The sequence below is a fragment of the Centroberyx gerrardi genome, chromosome 5, assembly GCF_048128805.1.
Source record: "Centroberyx gerrardi isolate f3 chromosome 5, fCenGer3.hap1.cur.20231027, whole genome shotgun sequence".
In the NCBI taxonomy this organism is placed as follows: Eukaryota; Metazoa; Chordata; class Actinopteri; order Beryciformes; family Berycidae; genus Centroberyx; species Centroberyx gerrardi.
Genome location: NC_136001.1, coordinates 20464290 through 20480387, shown reverse-complemented (window position 1 = coordinate 20480387; position 16098 = coordinate 20464290). Strand labels below are relative to the sequence as shown.

The following is a 16098-nucleotide window of genomic DNA, read 5'->3' as shown; positions in this document are numbered from 1 at the left end:
ATAATCTACTGCATGGTGGAATACTGGATTGATTTTACTTTGCATGACCCCATACAAAAGTACATTATACAGAGAATTAAAATATCCTACAGGCAAATATTTAATAGTTTCTCAGTAAAGGTGTGTGTGCACAGCTGCCTTCTGAGGGCTTTGTTTATCAAAAGCTATCTTATGCTTTAAAGTGTATGTTGATGTCATTATTGAGCACAGCAGCAATTCAAAAGGAGCACAGCAGACTTGGGAGTTGATGGTTTTTTAATTAGATGTAAAAGATGGAGACAGTAAAAAAAAGTACATCCTTAGCGAACCAATATACATGTTACAACAATATACATATACATTATCTATATACAGCATTTCAGCGAGTCCCACTCATGTTTACCCAGTCACACAACATTACTGCACTTTTCCACCCAATCTGCCCCCATCTACAGACAGGACCTTGTGATATAGCAGAAAGACCTGCTATTGCTCTGTTTAACTTTGTTCTTTACATGGCACAGTTTAGTCAACCACACAAACCACAAGTTCTTCTTCTCTGCCAGTAAGACATGATTTAACCAGTCAAAGGCAGGAGTTCAGTCAGGTCTTTCAAAATTAGTTAACATTCATTGATAAGCTATACTGAGAGATGGATGGGTTTGTTGGTGTGAGATTTCTGAACATGCAGTCGGCTCATTCGCACACACAATCTACACTTAGAGTATACAATGTATGCCTATAGGTTTCTTTACCTCTCATCATTTTGCATCCCCAGTTGGGTTGAATCGACTTACCAAAAGGGGCACAAAATGGCTGCGGATGGTAGCTGTGACGTCAAGTGGAATGTAAGGATTTTCAACCTCCCGCCCTAATAGTTATTATTCATACAGGCCTTAACATCTAGACAAGATAGCATGCACACAAACACAATAATACCAATATGTACAGTTTTACTAATTTCTACACGTACCCAAGGAGGACTGTTTGTGCTTAAAAACGGTCACACAAATACTGAACGTGGAGCAGCTCACTCATTTGAAAGTTTGATCATGTGACAGAAAGCACATCTAAGTGAACTGTCCCATAAACAGTAGTGATGTAACCCTGGTTTACTGTCATGAGAGCAGTTTGGGGAGCTGCCAAAGGGCCTGCTCGTCACTTCTCCAGGAGGTGCTCCATCTTGGGGTTGATGAATGAAAAGCCAGCGAAAGCCGACTGGTCCATGGAGTCTATGAAGTTCTTATCACTGTGGGAGAGTCGGGGCTTCTCGCTGAGAAATTCCCGGTCAAAGTTGCTGCAATCGTTGGGTGCTTTCTGTAATTGACCAGAAACACACGGTATCTCAGCAACATGATAAAACACAAGAGGTGATCATCAGATTATAGATGGACGTAAACACAGCAACCAATCCATATCTTACATTTATCACAGTCTAATCCTGATTGAATCAACATGTGTGGAACATACCACTTTGGGTTTGAAGGGGGGGTCCATATCTCTCCTCTCCAAGGCTGACCAGTTAATGGTCTTGAAGAAAGGGTGTGAACGAATATTACCCACAATTCCTAGCCTGCGAGTGGGGTCTCTCTCAAACGTCTGTGGGGAGACAAACAATATAAGTAAGGGTAAGTAAGGGATTTGCTCCCTCTTGTGCAGGCAGTGACAGAAATCCTGTGACCCAGACGGAGGGATACTAAGGCATATTAAAAGGCCATGGTACAGACCCTCTCCAGCAGGTCCTTGGCCTCCTTGGTGATCCAGCGAGGGTAGTGGGGTGTATCCATGCGGATGGACTCAAACAACTCATCCTCATCATCGCCATGGAACGGCGACTGCCCGATCAGCATCTCGTACAGCAACACCCCAAATGACCACCAGTCAACTGAGAATGAGTATTTCTGTCCCAGCAGGATCTGAGGGGCAACGTCATCGCATTATAAATTAGCATGACATGTCAGACACTCATCTTCGGGCAGACTGATATGATAAAACACAGATCATGGTTGCAAATTCAAATACTGCTCAAGAACAAGACAGTGTATCTGCACTGTACCTCTGGAGCGATATAGTCAGGAGTGCCACAGAAGGTAGTGGCCCGGTTCTCTCCAAACACATTCTCCTTGCACATGCCAAAGTCGGCTATCTTTATGTGTCCCTCATGATCCAGCATCACATTGTCTAACTTAAGATCTCTGGAAACAACAATCAAAGCAGAATTGGGGAAAAAGTAGTGCTGAGTATGATGATAAATTGTGAGCTTGGAAGCATAAAGTTCTATCTGATTCGATCTGCTTTTATACAACCGCTCTATAAACAAAGCTGTTTATCAAGTAATGGTAACTTGAGACAACAGATTATGATTTTTGTCTTTTATTCATCTCTGCCAACAAAAACAGTTCCCGCAGGATTCCACTACCAAGCGTTGCCAAGCGACACGTAAACTGTTTTAGAACAGCTGTAAAGCGGAGTGATACGTGTAGTAAAACGTGCCAGCGCTGTTATACCTACTGTATATCAGCACTCATCGAATGCCTCCTGTCCAATCAAATTACTCGACCGGAACTAACTGCTGTATAATGATCTTGGAATATTACTTTATGATTTTATAGTGTTTTTTGGGGGTTAAATAGTTAATAAATGAGAGAATGTACATAAGAGTTTTTCCAGCTGAGATGCCAAATCTTTGAAGCTCAATATCTCAGAACGGCACTCCACCCAGAGAGAACCGTATAATTTCAAGCTCACAAAAATGTCTTTGTTGAAGTGTATCTACTGTAACATCCAGACGTAATATGCAATTTTGGCTCTGACCTGTAGATGATCCCTTTGGAATGTAAGAACTGAAGACCACAAATGATCTCAGCTGAGTAGAACCTGGAAAGAAGGAAACAAAGGGGGTCAGGGAGGGACACACGTCAACCACTCGCCCCAAAAAAAAACGGGCTGGGTGGAAAGCTACAGCCACCACACTGCAGCTATCTCACTACCGAGTTGGCAGCCGAGCACTGGTGTCGCCGCAGACTCTGTTCAGCGTGGAGCTGAATTATTGAGCAGGACATTTGTATGGAGTGGGAGACAGGTGAATAATGCTCTCATAATGTGAAACCCGAGAGCCGCTGTCGGACGAAGGATTAGCCTATCTCTGACCCGCTTCCCTTGTCATCTGTGTCAGGTGAAACAGATTGAGCCCTGAGAGCAGATAGAGTAGCCGCCACTCTAACCCAGGCATTCATTGTGAGTGACCAATAGACGAGGAATAAATAGGCTATGTCGAGTTATATCTACTCAGTACCTCTCACTCGAGGCAATTGATTTTTAATATAGCTCTCATAAAACGAGTTAATACATACACACACACTTACACCTGCTCTACAAACAACACTATTAGAACAAGGGACATTTCAAAGGAGGTCTAGATATTGCACTTGAGATGTAAGTAAGGGTTTGTAAATGGGCTGTGCTGTGTAGAGACTAGAGGAGATGGACCAGTCTATCTATGGCACTGGGTCAACAGGTCAGTGGTAGGCCTTTGGAGCTGATAAAGACGTCACTGGAAACTCAGTTCAGTCACTGCCTAAGGAAAAATATTGCATAACTGAACCCAGGAGATACTTTCCATTCCACTATGACAGTTTTGGATAATGATTAACGCAGTGGGAGAAGATGAAATAGTCATTATTCTCTCTTTCTACCTCGCTCCCTCAGGGTAACTTATCCATCCAGGCTGTACACAGTCGCTGAGTGAGGAGGATTTTAGCGGATGCCAACATAGGGTCGGGTGTCCACAGTGTGTGTAAAGAAGAGAATTACTCTTGTCATCTCCATGGGCCCAAGACGCAGCTTAACAACCGCCAGTTTAACTACAGAAGACCTCATGTCAGACTACAATATTAGGAGAGTGTCTTTAAACACCACAACTGAGTTTTGAAACCGAGAAATCAGTACAAACAAGCAGTGTACTGGGGTTTATGGGAAAATAATGGTAAATGTATTTATAGGTGTGTTGATACTGAAACATGAAGCCAGCCCGCTTATTTCAAATTTTTGTATTTGCAAAGCAGAGTTTCAGTTTCTATTGTTTAGGTTCTACACCAGGATGAAGTTATAATTTGGCAAGAAAGGTGGGCAGTGAAGGGCAACACAAATCACAAATCTACTATACATCTCTTTTGTCTCTTTCCTCTACTATCTGATATCAAACCAAACTAACTTTCCTGCAATTGTTTCCTGCTTCAAATCACTACTACTAAACTAACTTGTAACAGTTTATGCAATTTCTGTCTTTATTTCTCCCTGTGTACAAATGTAATTTAGTTGACTAGTGCTTATAATAGCTTGTTCACTGTCAATGCAGGTACATTTCTGCCATGAATTTGTGAATTTTGATTCCCAAAGTTCAGCACATAACATCCTAAAACCCTTCAACATATTACTGCCCTGTTTCGGGGTGGATAAAGCATAATTTAGTGCAAAGATGCTTCATGAAGAAAATTATTTCCAATTTTATGAATCAGCTGCAAAGCATAGATTTTGATTGTGTTCCAAAACACCACATCACATCTTGAACCTTTTTTTGTTTAGCGGCTCAAAGCACAATTTGTGTGTCTCAGAGCACCTGCTAAGAAAATTGCTTCATGATACTCTGTGAGGTCTGTAAACACCGGCAATGTGACAATTTTGATTCCTTTCAGCTGGTGGTAGCACAGCTGAAATGTGTTGGACGTCACAACGCTTTCTTTTACCAATATAACAGATTAGCACTCTCAAATAAAGAGAGAGGAAAAAATAGTTTCATCTGGAAGGATTCCCAGTGAGTAATGAATAGAGATGTGGGTGGTATACCCCCCCTTCCCTCTCCATACACACACAAACACACACACACACAAAGGGCTTCTCACTCCTTACAAGGCCAGTCTACTTGTGAGCAGCAGTTAATGGACACCGCAATCCATCAGGGTACAGTATATTGTGTAAAACAAAAAAAAAACATAACAGGGAGAGAGACAATGAGAGAGAGAGAGAGAGAGAGAGAGAGAGAGAGAGAATAAACACAGGCTATTCTTTATGAGTATCTGGTTTCCATCACGGCATTGATTGTGTGTGTGTGTCTGCGTCGCTACATGAGCATGTGAGCGGAGTAATGATACCAGTCTGTGTGTGTTTTTATCTGCCATGTGTGTGTATCTGTATGACAGGTGGTCCTCACGTGGCTCTGTAGAGCTCAAAGCGTCCTTTCTCTTGAATATGAAACATCAGGTCTCCTCCGTTCAGATACTCCATCACAAAGAACAGATGCTCCTGTGGACAAGTTTCACAGTTAGTGTTGAGGACACAGTCTCAAGGAACGGTGTAGAGCAGAGGTGTAACCAATTAGGAATAAGGAAGACTGACAACGATCGGTATCAAAGAGGAGAAGGGCTACCTTGGTCTGGAAGGTGGAGTAAAGGTGTGTAAGGAAGGGGTTGTCCCAGGCCAGGGCCAAGACTCTCTTCTCTACCATGGTGCACTCCACATCGTCATCCATCAGCACCACGTCTTTCTTCAGAGCCTTCACTGCAAAGTATTCTCCACGACCCTTCAACTCTGCCAGGAGAACCTGGGAGAAGAGAAGAGAAGAGAGGAGAAGAGAAAAGAAGAGGAGAGGAGAGGAGAGGAGAGGAGAATGATTTGCATTCATTTGCAGGTAATACATGATTAATATCCGTACTTCACTTGGCTTCTGTCTGATTAAGGATGCAGAGCTTTGAAACATATATAGGTGTTAATAAATTCATCTGCAGACTCTAGTTTCCAGTGTTTTCAGTGACAATTATTTGGAGTTGACAAGTGTTGATTGGAGTGTTATTTGTTCACTGACAGATCTGACATGGCTCTGGGGCAGCTGTTCAAAACTATCTAACAGTGTTAAGTTAACTCTGATAGGTGTGTGGACTTACACGAACACTGCCATAACGTTGATATTTAACACTCTCAAGAGTAAAATTAACACTGACATTTTGCTGTGTACCTTGCCAAAGCTGCCCTTTCCCAGGACCTTGTGGAAGACGAAGTTGTCCACGTTGATGCGGGTCAGATGGGTAAGACGGGACACGGGCCGCGGGCTGGGCCCCTCCCATAGTCTGCCGTAGGGACCACCGTCTAATGGACAAACAATTACGACCAATAATCATCTAAAACATGACATTTTCACATCTTTTTCTGCAGACATAATTAACAGTATAGAACCCATGATGCACGCACATGCACCTAAGTACACATACACACAGAAAAATACACTGACACACACACACACTGACCATTGGCATCCAGACCAGCGTTCTTGTTAACCTCATCATAGATTCCAATATCAGGCAGATTAGGCAGGTTTGGGTCTGAGCGGCGAGTGGATGATTTCTGATGGACAGAAGAGAAAGAAAAAGAAAAAAATAAACACACAAGAGCAAGACGGGAAGCTAGTATGAAAAGATTTAACACAGAAAACAGCTATAGTATCATCTAGGTGAGGTGTAACCAATGCCAATACATATTTTTTTGTCTCATTCTGTAATTTCAATAAAACATGACTGTAGTTACAATGGTCCAAGATAACGAGGTGAGTGTCCCTCACACTACACACTGCAGGTTTTGAACCAGAAGTCTGTAAAAAGGAGAACAAGGGGAACTGGGAGCGCCACAACAGGCCAGTTTCTTGTCCTTAAACACACCAGGATAGCAAGCTCAGGTTCCCATTGCCATACAACTACATCTGGGTCAGGTGTCACACTGAACAATTCTTCTGTCAAGGTGTGTACATGCGTACGCGCACACACACACACACACACACACACACACACACACACACACCAGGGATTGGGACTTGAGTTTGCAACACCCACTCAAGTGGCATTTAAGTAGCATGCAAACTGACTTCAGACAGGACTTGGACTCTAGATTAGTGACTCCTGAATGAATGTCTGTAAAATAATGGCACTGTTGCATTGTCTAAAATGTTTGAGGTGTTTTTGTCCCCACAATGAAATCGGGGGAAGGGTCGGCCCCGGTCCGTCCATTCATTCATCCATACGTCGCGCACAATATCTTGGACGCCACTGATCAGATTTTGATGCAAAGAATGATGCATGCCATTGCTCCTTTCTAGCATTTTCAAAATGGCACTGATTGGCCTAAGGGGGACACTACAAAACTACATTTGATTACTTGTTGGATTTTGCTGGAACTTGGGGGAATGATGCATCTCACCACTGGTTTCTCACATTTTCAAAATTAAACTGATCAGCCTAAAGGGTGGGCACTACATCATTTGTTCGCTCATCCATGTGTCACGCACAATATCTCAGACACCACTGATCCAATTTTGACAAAACCCAGAAATGATGCATCTCACCGCTGCATTCCAGCATTTAAAATTACACTGACTGGCCAAAGGGGGAACTACAATTACAGCTCTAAACAACGTATTTGTTACTGACTGGCCTGGATGGGGACTTCATCACTTGTGTGGGACGACACGTTTACTATTGCCTTAATCTGTTTAGATTGCACATGACTATGACATAAATAATGTTCTGGCATTTGTAATAGTATTTGGTTACAAAGACTTTAAAACTTTAAAACTCCTATTTTCTGCAGGACAGTATCGACCTTAGCATAAGGTACTGAGTGCTTATCTACACTTGTTGTTCCTATCTATACCTTCATTTAGGTTATATTATCATTTTATTTAACCAATGCCTGATATACTAACAGCTAAATAAAACAAAAGAATAAACTGGCTGTTAATGTCTTTGAAATAGGTGTGATTTAATCAGACTGTATGAGACTTGACTCAAACTTGTCCTTCAAATACTTGACTTGGACTTGAGCTCACTCTCTGACACTAATGCAAATCCACACACACACACACACACACACACACACTTACAGCTTACAGTAACTCACCTGGCTGACTTGTGTAAGTGCTTCAGCTAGTAGTTTCTGGTTGATCCCACATAGGTTGGCTACTTTGTCCTGACACTTGTGATGGACATTCATGGCACAATCTGCAACAAAACAACAAACTCTGTTACAGACACAAGAACCCTCTCACTCATACACCACTCCAACATTAACTCCAGCACATCCTTACCTTCACACTTGAGGCCTTGTTTGACCAGACCCCACAGCAGACTTCCACAGTGGTCACAGAAGGTGGGGCTCATGTAGTTGTTGGTCTTGAAGCGGTGCGGCATGTCGATTTTAAAGCGCTCCTTCTGGAACTGCGGGGACAAATGGGACTCATCACCTCCAAGAATGACCGGTGGCAGAGGGATCACAATAAGTGGCCTGCGCCACTTCACAGCCCTGCGCACCTGTCTCATCTTTCTTTTTTGCTGTCTTCCTCTCTCTTTCCTCTCCTCTCTTCCCTCTCACAGCTGATACTGTCCCAGAAGAGGCCAAGCTGATGGATCCAAAGTTCCTTGTTTCTTCCCAGGTCTGCCTCTAGTGATTTAAGATGCCTCTCTGAGACCACACCCCACCCATTTCACACCCACTAAGCTCCCCACTCAATCCACCATTCAGGTGTGTGTGTGTGTGTGTGTGTGTGTGTGTGTGTGTGTGTGTGTGTGTGTGTGTGCGTGTGCTTGAACATACACTGTAATCATTATCTGGATGATCTGGCCTTTGATCGTCATTATCGATGAATATTGATGGTCACTGAGAGCAACTACATCTTATTGGCTGCTGAACCTGAATGGTGTCTGCCTTTCCATTAGACTCTTACTCAGCAACATTGGTAAGTCTGCTACGTCAATGATGTCACCACCATAGTTCGCAATGTTAGAGAGAGATACCCTATCAATTTAATCACTGCAATAGAAAAAGCCAGAGTGAAAGAAGCCCAAATCGATGTGACATTTGGAGACATATGGAGAGCGCTCATAGCAGATGTATGGAAGAAAAAGTAAACTAGTGCTACGTACCACAGTGTCCCGACTGTTGGCAGCTGTACCGGTACATCTGCCAATGATTTTGTCAATGCACTTCTTATGGATGGCTGCATTGCATTCTGAGAAAGAGTAAAGATGAAAGAAAACTGTAACTTTGATCCAGTAGGTGAGCACATGGTGTGCATTGCCCCAGGTAATAAAACAGTACAGTGAAAAGAAATATTTCAATTCGTGGTTGAATACACTTTCTTTAATATATATTATGTATATATTATATACTATGTATACTGTATATTATGCACAGTATTTTAAGCTATTGTACAAAGCACAGTGTGATTTTACAATGTTATTGTACACTTACGTCTGCATTTATAGCCTTGCTTGTTGAGGCCCCTGTGGGAGACAAAGCAACGTGAGTGAGTCACTTAGTATCATTCATTGATCAGCTAATTATTGACGGCTGTTAATAATGATGACTTGAAACAAAGTGTGAATGGTTCGCTGATTAATCATTTGTCAGTGATAATGTGCATCCGCAGTAGAGCCATGGAGATGTGTGTATCAAGGTTTCCTTTTTGTTTGAACTTTCTCTCCCCTGAGACCAGAGTGGGCTTCAAAGTAGAAGTAGGACTAGTGTTTAGCCATCAAAGGATGAGGAACATAATCGTTGTCATAGATAAAAGTTACAATTTAAATGGACAGTTGGCTTTGTGGGTAGTGCTAGAATAATGGTGTCAATGACATCACACACAAACAGGGCCTCTAACTCACTCGGACAAACACCAACTCAGACTCGGACAGTGAGTCTAAATGCTGCCAGATAGCAGCAAGTGTCTAAATATGATTTATTTAATCTCTCTTTGGAGTCCTCTCTAGTGCTCTAGTGCATTAGATTAATGGTTTATGAGTTTCCCATTTGCTGCTGCAGAGTTTTGTTTACAGAGCTGAGGGGCCGGCTGGACTGACCAGACAAACTCCCTGCACACAGAGCAGAAGGTGGGCTGTCTGAAGAACGTGGCGATGAACTCGTGGTTCTTTATGAAGTGGATCTTGGCCTGCTTGATGGCCCCTCGTCTGCGGTTTATGGTTGGGGCCTCTTCCTCCTTCACAGCCTGCTTACTCTCTACCAGATACACAGAGAAAGACAGATCGGTCATCCCACAACGCTGGAGGGTGAAATCAAAGGTCATTTGGTATAAGTCACAAATTGATAACCCTAATGATAATCTACAGGGACTCCGTTGGAATCGCTCATGTGAATGCCTCTAAGTGATGAGATTAGATTAAGAAGAAACAACACTGACTAAGTGGCAGGAGAGGTTAGTTATGTGTTTTCAGGGTGGGGGTGAGAGATAAAAGAAAAGAATGAAAATCAGACAAATTGGACATTGGCTGTCAAGCTAAAGATAAGATTTAGTGACGTGGTTTTTGATAAGTGCTAAAGTAGAAGTGGCGAGAACGCTCCCCATGTTCATACTTTTCACCCATTCTCTCAACAATATGTCTACTCTTGCCCTGTCACTGTCTTTTGACTACACAACCAGTGTTAAGCAGAGGAAAACAGAGCAGACAGATATCTGTTGAAAAGGATCTAGATTACGGAAAAAGTTCACAAAATAAAGGCAGAGAACAGAAGAAAGTAGAGAATGTTTCCATTATTTCCTTTTACCTGTATCAGCTCCCTCCAGGAAGTATTGCACTGCCATCATCACTTTGCCAGAAGGCTGGAGATCCACCTGAACACACAGACAAATACACACACACACACAGTTACTCACTGGCGCCTGAGATATGGCTCTGCATGAACATAGACCGAGCTCTGATGTCCTACCCAGAATTCAGCGCGCCCATTGGCTTTCTTGCAGCGTTCGGCAAGGACGGACACACCAACAGTGACCTCAGCTAGAGGCTCCTCCGCTGTCTTCATCAGCATTACCTGGAGCACACGGCCCTCATAGATGTGGGCATCAAAACTGGCCTTCCAGGCCGGGTACATGGTGGGTTTACGCTGCACCAGGGTCTTACCCCGCTCTAGGAAGAGAGAGAGAGGGGGGGGGAGGGAGAAAGGTTTTTAATGTTTCGAGCAATGGGAAATGGGAAGGAAATGACAGACTTGTTAATATACCATGACAAGGCTGCCTATGTGGTAAAGCACAACTTCTGTTCCAAATTGGTGTAGGCTGTCATTGAGTTTCTCACCAGTAGTCAGAGCCTCCTTCATCTTGATGGCACAGAAGGGGGAGTCGGCCAAGGGGGGCAGGACGCCCAGGTCGTAGGAGTTGAAGGCGATCCTCAAGAAAGGAGCCATGGGGACGAGTACCAGGGTCACCTGCTCTCAGACACGGACAAACAGAGGGTTACCTTGCTACACTTATCTCTACTGACATGTCAGTTACACACACAGCCTTCTGGCCATATGCATGCTAGATCATGAATCAGAATTTCAGTCAGCTACATTTATGTTAGCGTAAACTTATTATACTGCATACAGACACACACACACAAACACTTGCAAACACGCATGCACCGCCACCATCAATACTGCTGGTTGACGTTTAGGCACAAAGAGAAGTACTGTAGGTCTACGTGATATGTACTCTCTTTATGCACTGAGAGACCAAGAGAGAGGAGATAAGATAATGCTCCTTCAATTGACAGTACAACAGATTTGTAGAAACAATGTATGTGTACATATTCCAGACATCCCACCCGTCAGACACCTACACTTCACAAAAACAGCCGTGTGCAGTGACATCCAACAACAACAGATGGTTATATTGGCAGAGACAAAATAGCTACTGTTGAACCACAGTAAAATTCCCAACAGGGACAAACGTCTGGCACGGGCTGCACTGAGACTTTGTGCTTACTCTTGTACTTTGGAATCTCACCTTGAGACATTTCAATAGAGCCACACCCACTTACAGGAAGGACGCAGCACATTTTAGCACCTCCCTCAAGAACACCTGTTTGTGTCAAACAGTCAGGGAGAGCAGTGTGAGACAGCAATGCGCATATTTTTGAGTCTCATTCCAATGCTGGTCGTTGGTAGGTTAATAATGCCCAACTGTGCCCAGCAGTTTCAGTTTTTCTTTTGTGGATGGACTGAAGACAGACTCTCCTTAGAAAACCTATGCTCCCAATATGCCTCTTATAGAATAATTATAACAAAACATTGGAGCCTATTTGACCAAAAACAATTGGTAGCACCTGCATCATCATCATCATCTTCAAAACCACTATGATCGATTCTACTGGGTTTTTGCATTTTAAGCTGATCTTAAAATGGAATTCCAGTTCTGTGCTAAAATCTCATTTTTGGGCAAATTATATTGGTGCATTATATGCTGATAGTGATATATAGGTGAAAGGTCAATATCTGCTGGGCCCTAGTTTGCACGGCGGGCATGATCAAGTGCTTGTGTAGACATATTGTCACTGAAAATGTGCTGTTGACAAAGCCTTGACATTCTCTGTGAGAGCCAGTTTCTGTGTGCACAACACTGATGCAGAGCTGACACCTATTTACCTCATCTGTTGGCCAAACCCTACAAACCTTTTCCCTGTGCTGTTTTAAATGCATTTTTGGTTATTTCCAAGCCCTATATCTAATAGTACAGCTACAGTGTCACCTGTGCCGGTAACGTACTTCAGCCTTCTGCCACACATGAGCTTCCCTGTCATTGTTTTTCTCCAGTGTGTGGTTTCTGAATGGTTGTAGCTGCAATAATGGAGGTATTTCTCTACACTGCTGAGCCAGAGCGAGCCTCAACATGTCCCTAATCCAAATACAAGCATGCACAGCTCCACAGTAAGCCTAGATGGTATTCACACTCCTGAAACCATAACCGCCCACACCAAGACCAGAAAAGTAAGAAACAGAGCAAATAAAATCAAGGAAGAAAGAGTGTGTGCACTAAGGGGCATGTTCACTCCTACTGCTGTGAGCCGTGATGTCAGAGTTTTGGGTGCTAATCAATAGTAAGCTCACTGTGCGATTGAGGGCAGTAGTGATTGATTATCCAGCAAACTGTACATGTGCAGTTTCGATTAGTCCTGTTTGTTAAATTCAGTACTTATGTCCCATACTCCTCCAAAATTTTACAGCATTATTTCCACTTGACTAATATATATCCTCACATACTTCCTCATACCTGCATGCATGACCAACTCAAACAAGAAAAGTGTGTTTGTTGTTTGTTGCCACGCGTAGCAAATAGTGTTATTAAGCCTAAATAAAATTATTATAACACCTAGAATCTGAACCTAAAAGCTATGTAATCGGTACAACAGAAAACATGGAATTTAACACACTGGATTCTTAGGGGATGAAAGTGTTTGCGTGTCTGTGTGTGTGTGTGTGTGTGTAGATAATCATAATAAAGTGTACAGATATTATTATACGCATAGTGTATAATGCAGTAGTCAAGTCTCTCTCAAGCATGTAGGTTGGACACTATATAAGATTTACACTCACATTACCAAGTTAATTGAAATAAAGTGAAAGCGAGAGAGAGAGAGAGAGAGAGAGAGAGAGAGAGAGAGAGAGAGAGAGAGATATCGCTGAGCCATGCAACCAAAGATACCCCCCAGTGAACATCGCCTCAACACCCCCATATCTTTCTCTATCGGTCACTCCCTCTCTCTCTCTCTCACACACACACACACACACACACACACACACACACATATACACACACACACACACACACACACACACACACACACACACACACATATACACACACACACACACACACACACACACACACACACAGCTAGAATCCAGGTAGTGAAAGTGTAGCGGATATGGACAGACTGTAACTAGTTTTGAACCTTCACGTCAGATGATAACGACCACACACTGTGACACGGAGGGCAACACAATGCCCCGGGCGGCTGTTACAAATTGGTTCACACGGTGCAACTGATCCCCGCACATGTTGTGTGCGCGCGCGCGCGTGCGGACTGTTGGGACAAATCAGCATCAACCTGAGGACAGTGCATCTGTCTTGTGCTGCATCTGTCTCAATAGGATGTGGTTGAACTTCAGTTGGTTGAACGCAGATGTCACAAACTTTCTGACTCAAAAACATTTGCAACCGAGTTCCCTTTATGGTCAAGAAATGCCAAGTATTCTTCTAAAAAAAAAAAAAAGAATACTAGCCTTATGATCAATTTGTCCTCTAAAACTAACATTTTGTCTAGAATGAGACTCCCACTACTTGCTGTCCTGACCTGCCTACATTCCTCGCGCAGGACTGCTAGACGATTTCAGTTGACTTGCGTGAGAAGCGAGGCTTCACTACTTAAACAAGTTGATAGGAAATGCTATTTAAATCAGAACAGATACTTGGTGACACTGAATGTAGCCTATAATAACCACAGAAAAACTATCTAAAGCATAACCTCTTTCTAGAGTCTAAACTGTAGCTATTGCTCTATATATGTTACAGCTGCGAGAGATGTAGCATAAAACGATGTGTATAATAGTGAAATTATTGAACACAGCCTACATTATGGCCACGCTTTACGCTTTCCGACAGAGAGGCTGTAAGAGAATCAGCAGCCAGAGTTTCCCTCCCCATAGATGAAGGGGGTCCGTTTGCTCTTTAGACAAGTTTATGCAAACTCCAGATGGAAGGATCCAAAGTGTGTGAAAAGATCGTAGAAAAGTAACAGAAATGGCAATCTCACCTCGTCTTGCAAACTCGGCTATAGTGTTGTATCTGCAGTACGGTGAAAGTTGCTCTTTCTCTTCCTCTCGTTTTTTCGTTCTGTGATTCCGTCGATTGAGGAAGTGGCGCGCGCTCGCAGTCTTCTCGGTAGACTGTGACGTTTTCCAGGTACACACACGAACAGAGACACACACACACACACACACACACACACACACACACACACACACACACACACACACACACAGAGAGAGAGAGAGAGGGTAGTTGCTGGGTACTCAGGTGTCCTATTTTGAATAAGGTTTTGTCAGTGGTTACCTTTTTTTTTAAGATGTGTCACTTGAGGTTTGGACTATTCACTTGTTCTACACGCAAAGCATCTTTCAGACACGCATGGCATTTTGCATATTCAGTCCTCTGGGTAATTAAGTGATGTGGCTTCCTCACTGCAGACCAGACTTGATCAGCTGTGCTGGAAAACCTTTTCCAGGCAACTGGCTGAATATATAGATCTGCACTGCTGGTGAGTGTGTCCTAGATTACTGTAGCATATGTGGGGGAAGAGACTTGGACTTTTTACATGAAGTGTGTGTGTGTGTGTGTGTGTGTGTGTGTGTGTGTGTGTGTGTGTGTGCGTGCATGCATGGGGGGGGGGGGGGGGGGGGTGAATCACATGGTTGGCAGGCTGCGGGGGTTGCTAGTTTTTAGGTTTGAGCAAGGTTTTGCTGGTGAGGAGGAGGCAGAATTGGCTCCTGCAGCTGCTGCTACTTTCCTTGCGCTAAACTAACATAAGCACTCCAAGATCACTCTTTTTTAGATCTTTGAGCATCACGCCTGCCATGAACCACCCACCCCTTGCCCCTGTACATGTACAAATGAGCTGGGGCATAAACTCATTTGCTGTAGGCTATGCCAACTGAGCAGCTCTCATCATGATGACATTCATGAAATGGCATGTGGCTTATGAGGAGAGAGTCATGAGTATTTAAGTGCAGTTTAATAGTAACCCTTATGTGCAGGTTGGAGGTATTAAACGGGTGTGTGTGTGTGTGTGTGTGTGTGTGTGTGTGTGTGTGTGTGTGTGTGTTTGCACGCAAAGTTAAACACTGTTGTAAGGTGAAACCTGCCAGCAACAGGCTGACAAGGTACAGGTGTGTCAGCGTTCCTCTCACTCCAGCAGGACTTACATAAGAGGGAGACTCTGAGTCATGACAGAGCAGGAAGTCTAGGTGTGTGTGAACTCCATGCCTCTAGGATTCTTCTTTCCTATACCATAACTTGCACACACAACAGACACACACACACAAGCACATACCCAATGTCAGGATTCACCCGTGGGACGTATATAGGCTCCAACACAGGCGGATGTTAAATTTAGCATGCAGAGCTTAAAGTGAGCAGCAGTGGTGAAAGCCTGATGTAGTTCCACATAGATGAGTCTCCCAGCTCTGTGTTGACATATACGGCTCTGATGGGTCATGGTTGGGTGGAAGTTGCATCACTCAGTGGTA

At 43.4% G+C, this 16098-nt stretch overlaps 1 protein-coding gene across 1 annotated transcript; it reads right to left on the bottom strand.

The window, feature by feature from the left end:
- Positions 1–243: 243 nt before the first annotated feature.
- prkcda (protein kinase C, delta a) lies at positions 244–14732 on the bottom strand. The gene is made up of 18 exons (XM_071916497.2): positions 14607–14732; positions 11109–11238; positions 10741–10940; positions 10579–10645; positions 9876–10032; positions 9271–9302; positions 8943–9028; positions 8108–8237; positions 7921–8021; positions 6279–6375; positions 5990–6120; positions 5405–5578; positions 5189–5280; positions 2794–2856; positions 2036–2174; positions 1707–1895; positions 1450–1578; positions 244–1296 (listed from the first exon to the last, which is right to left on the bottom strand). The coding sequence occupies exons 2-18, from the start codon at positions 11215–11217 to the stop codon at positions 1138–1140; spliced, it is 2055 nt and encodes a 684-aa protein (XP_071772598.1). The 5' UTR covers positions 11218–11238; positions 14607–14732; the 3' UTR covers positions 244–1137.
- Between the last annotated feature and the right edge of the window lie 1366 nt (positions 14733–16098).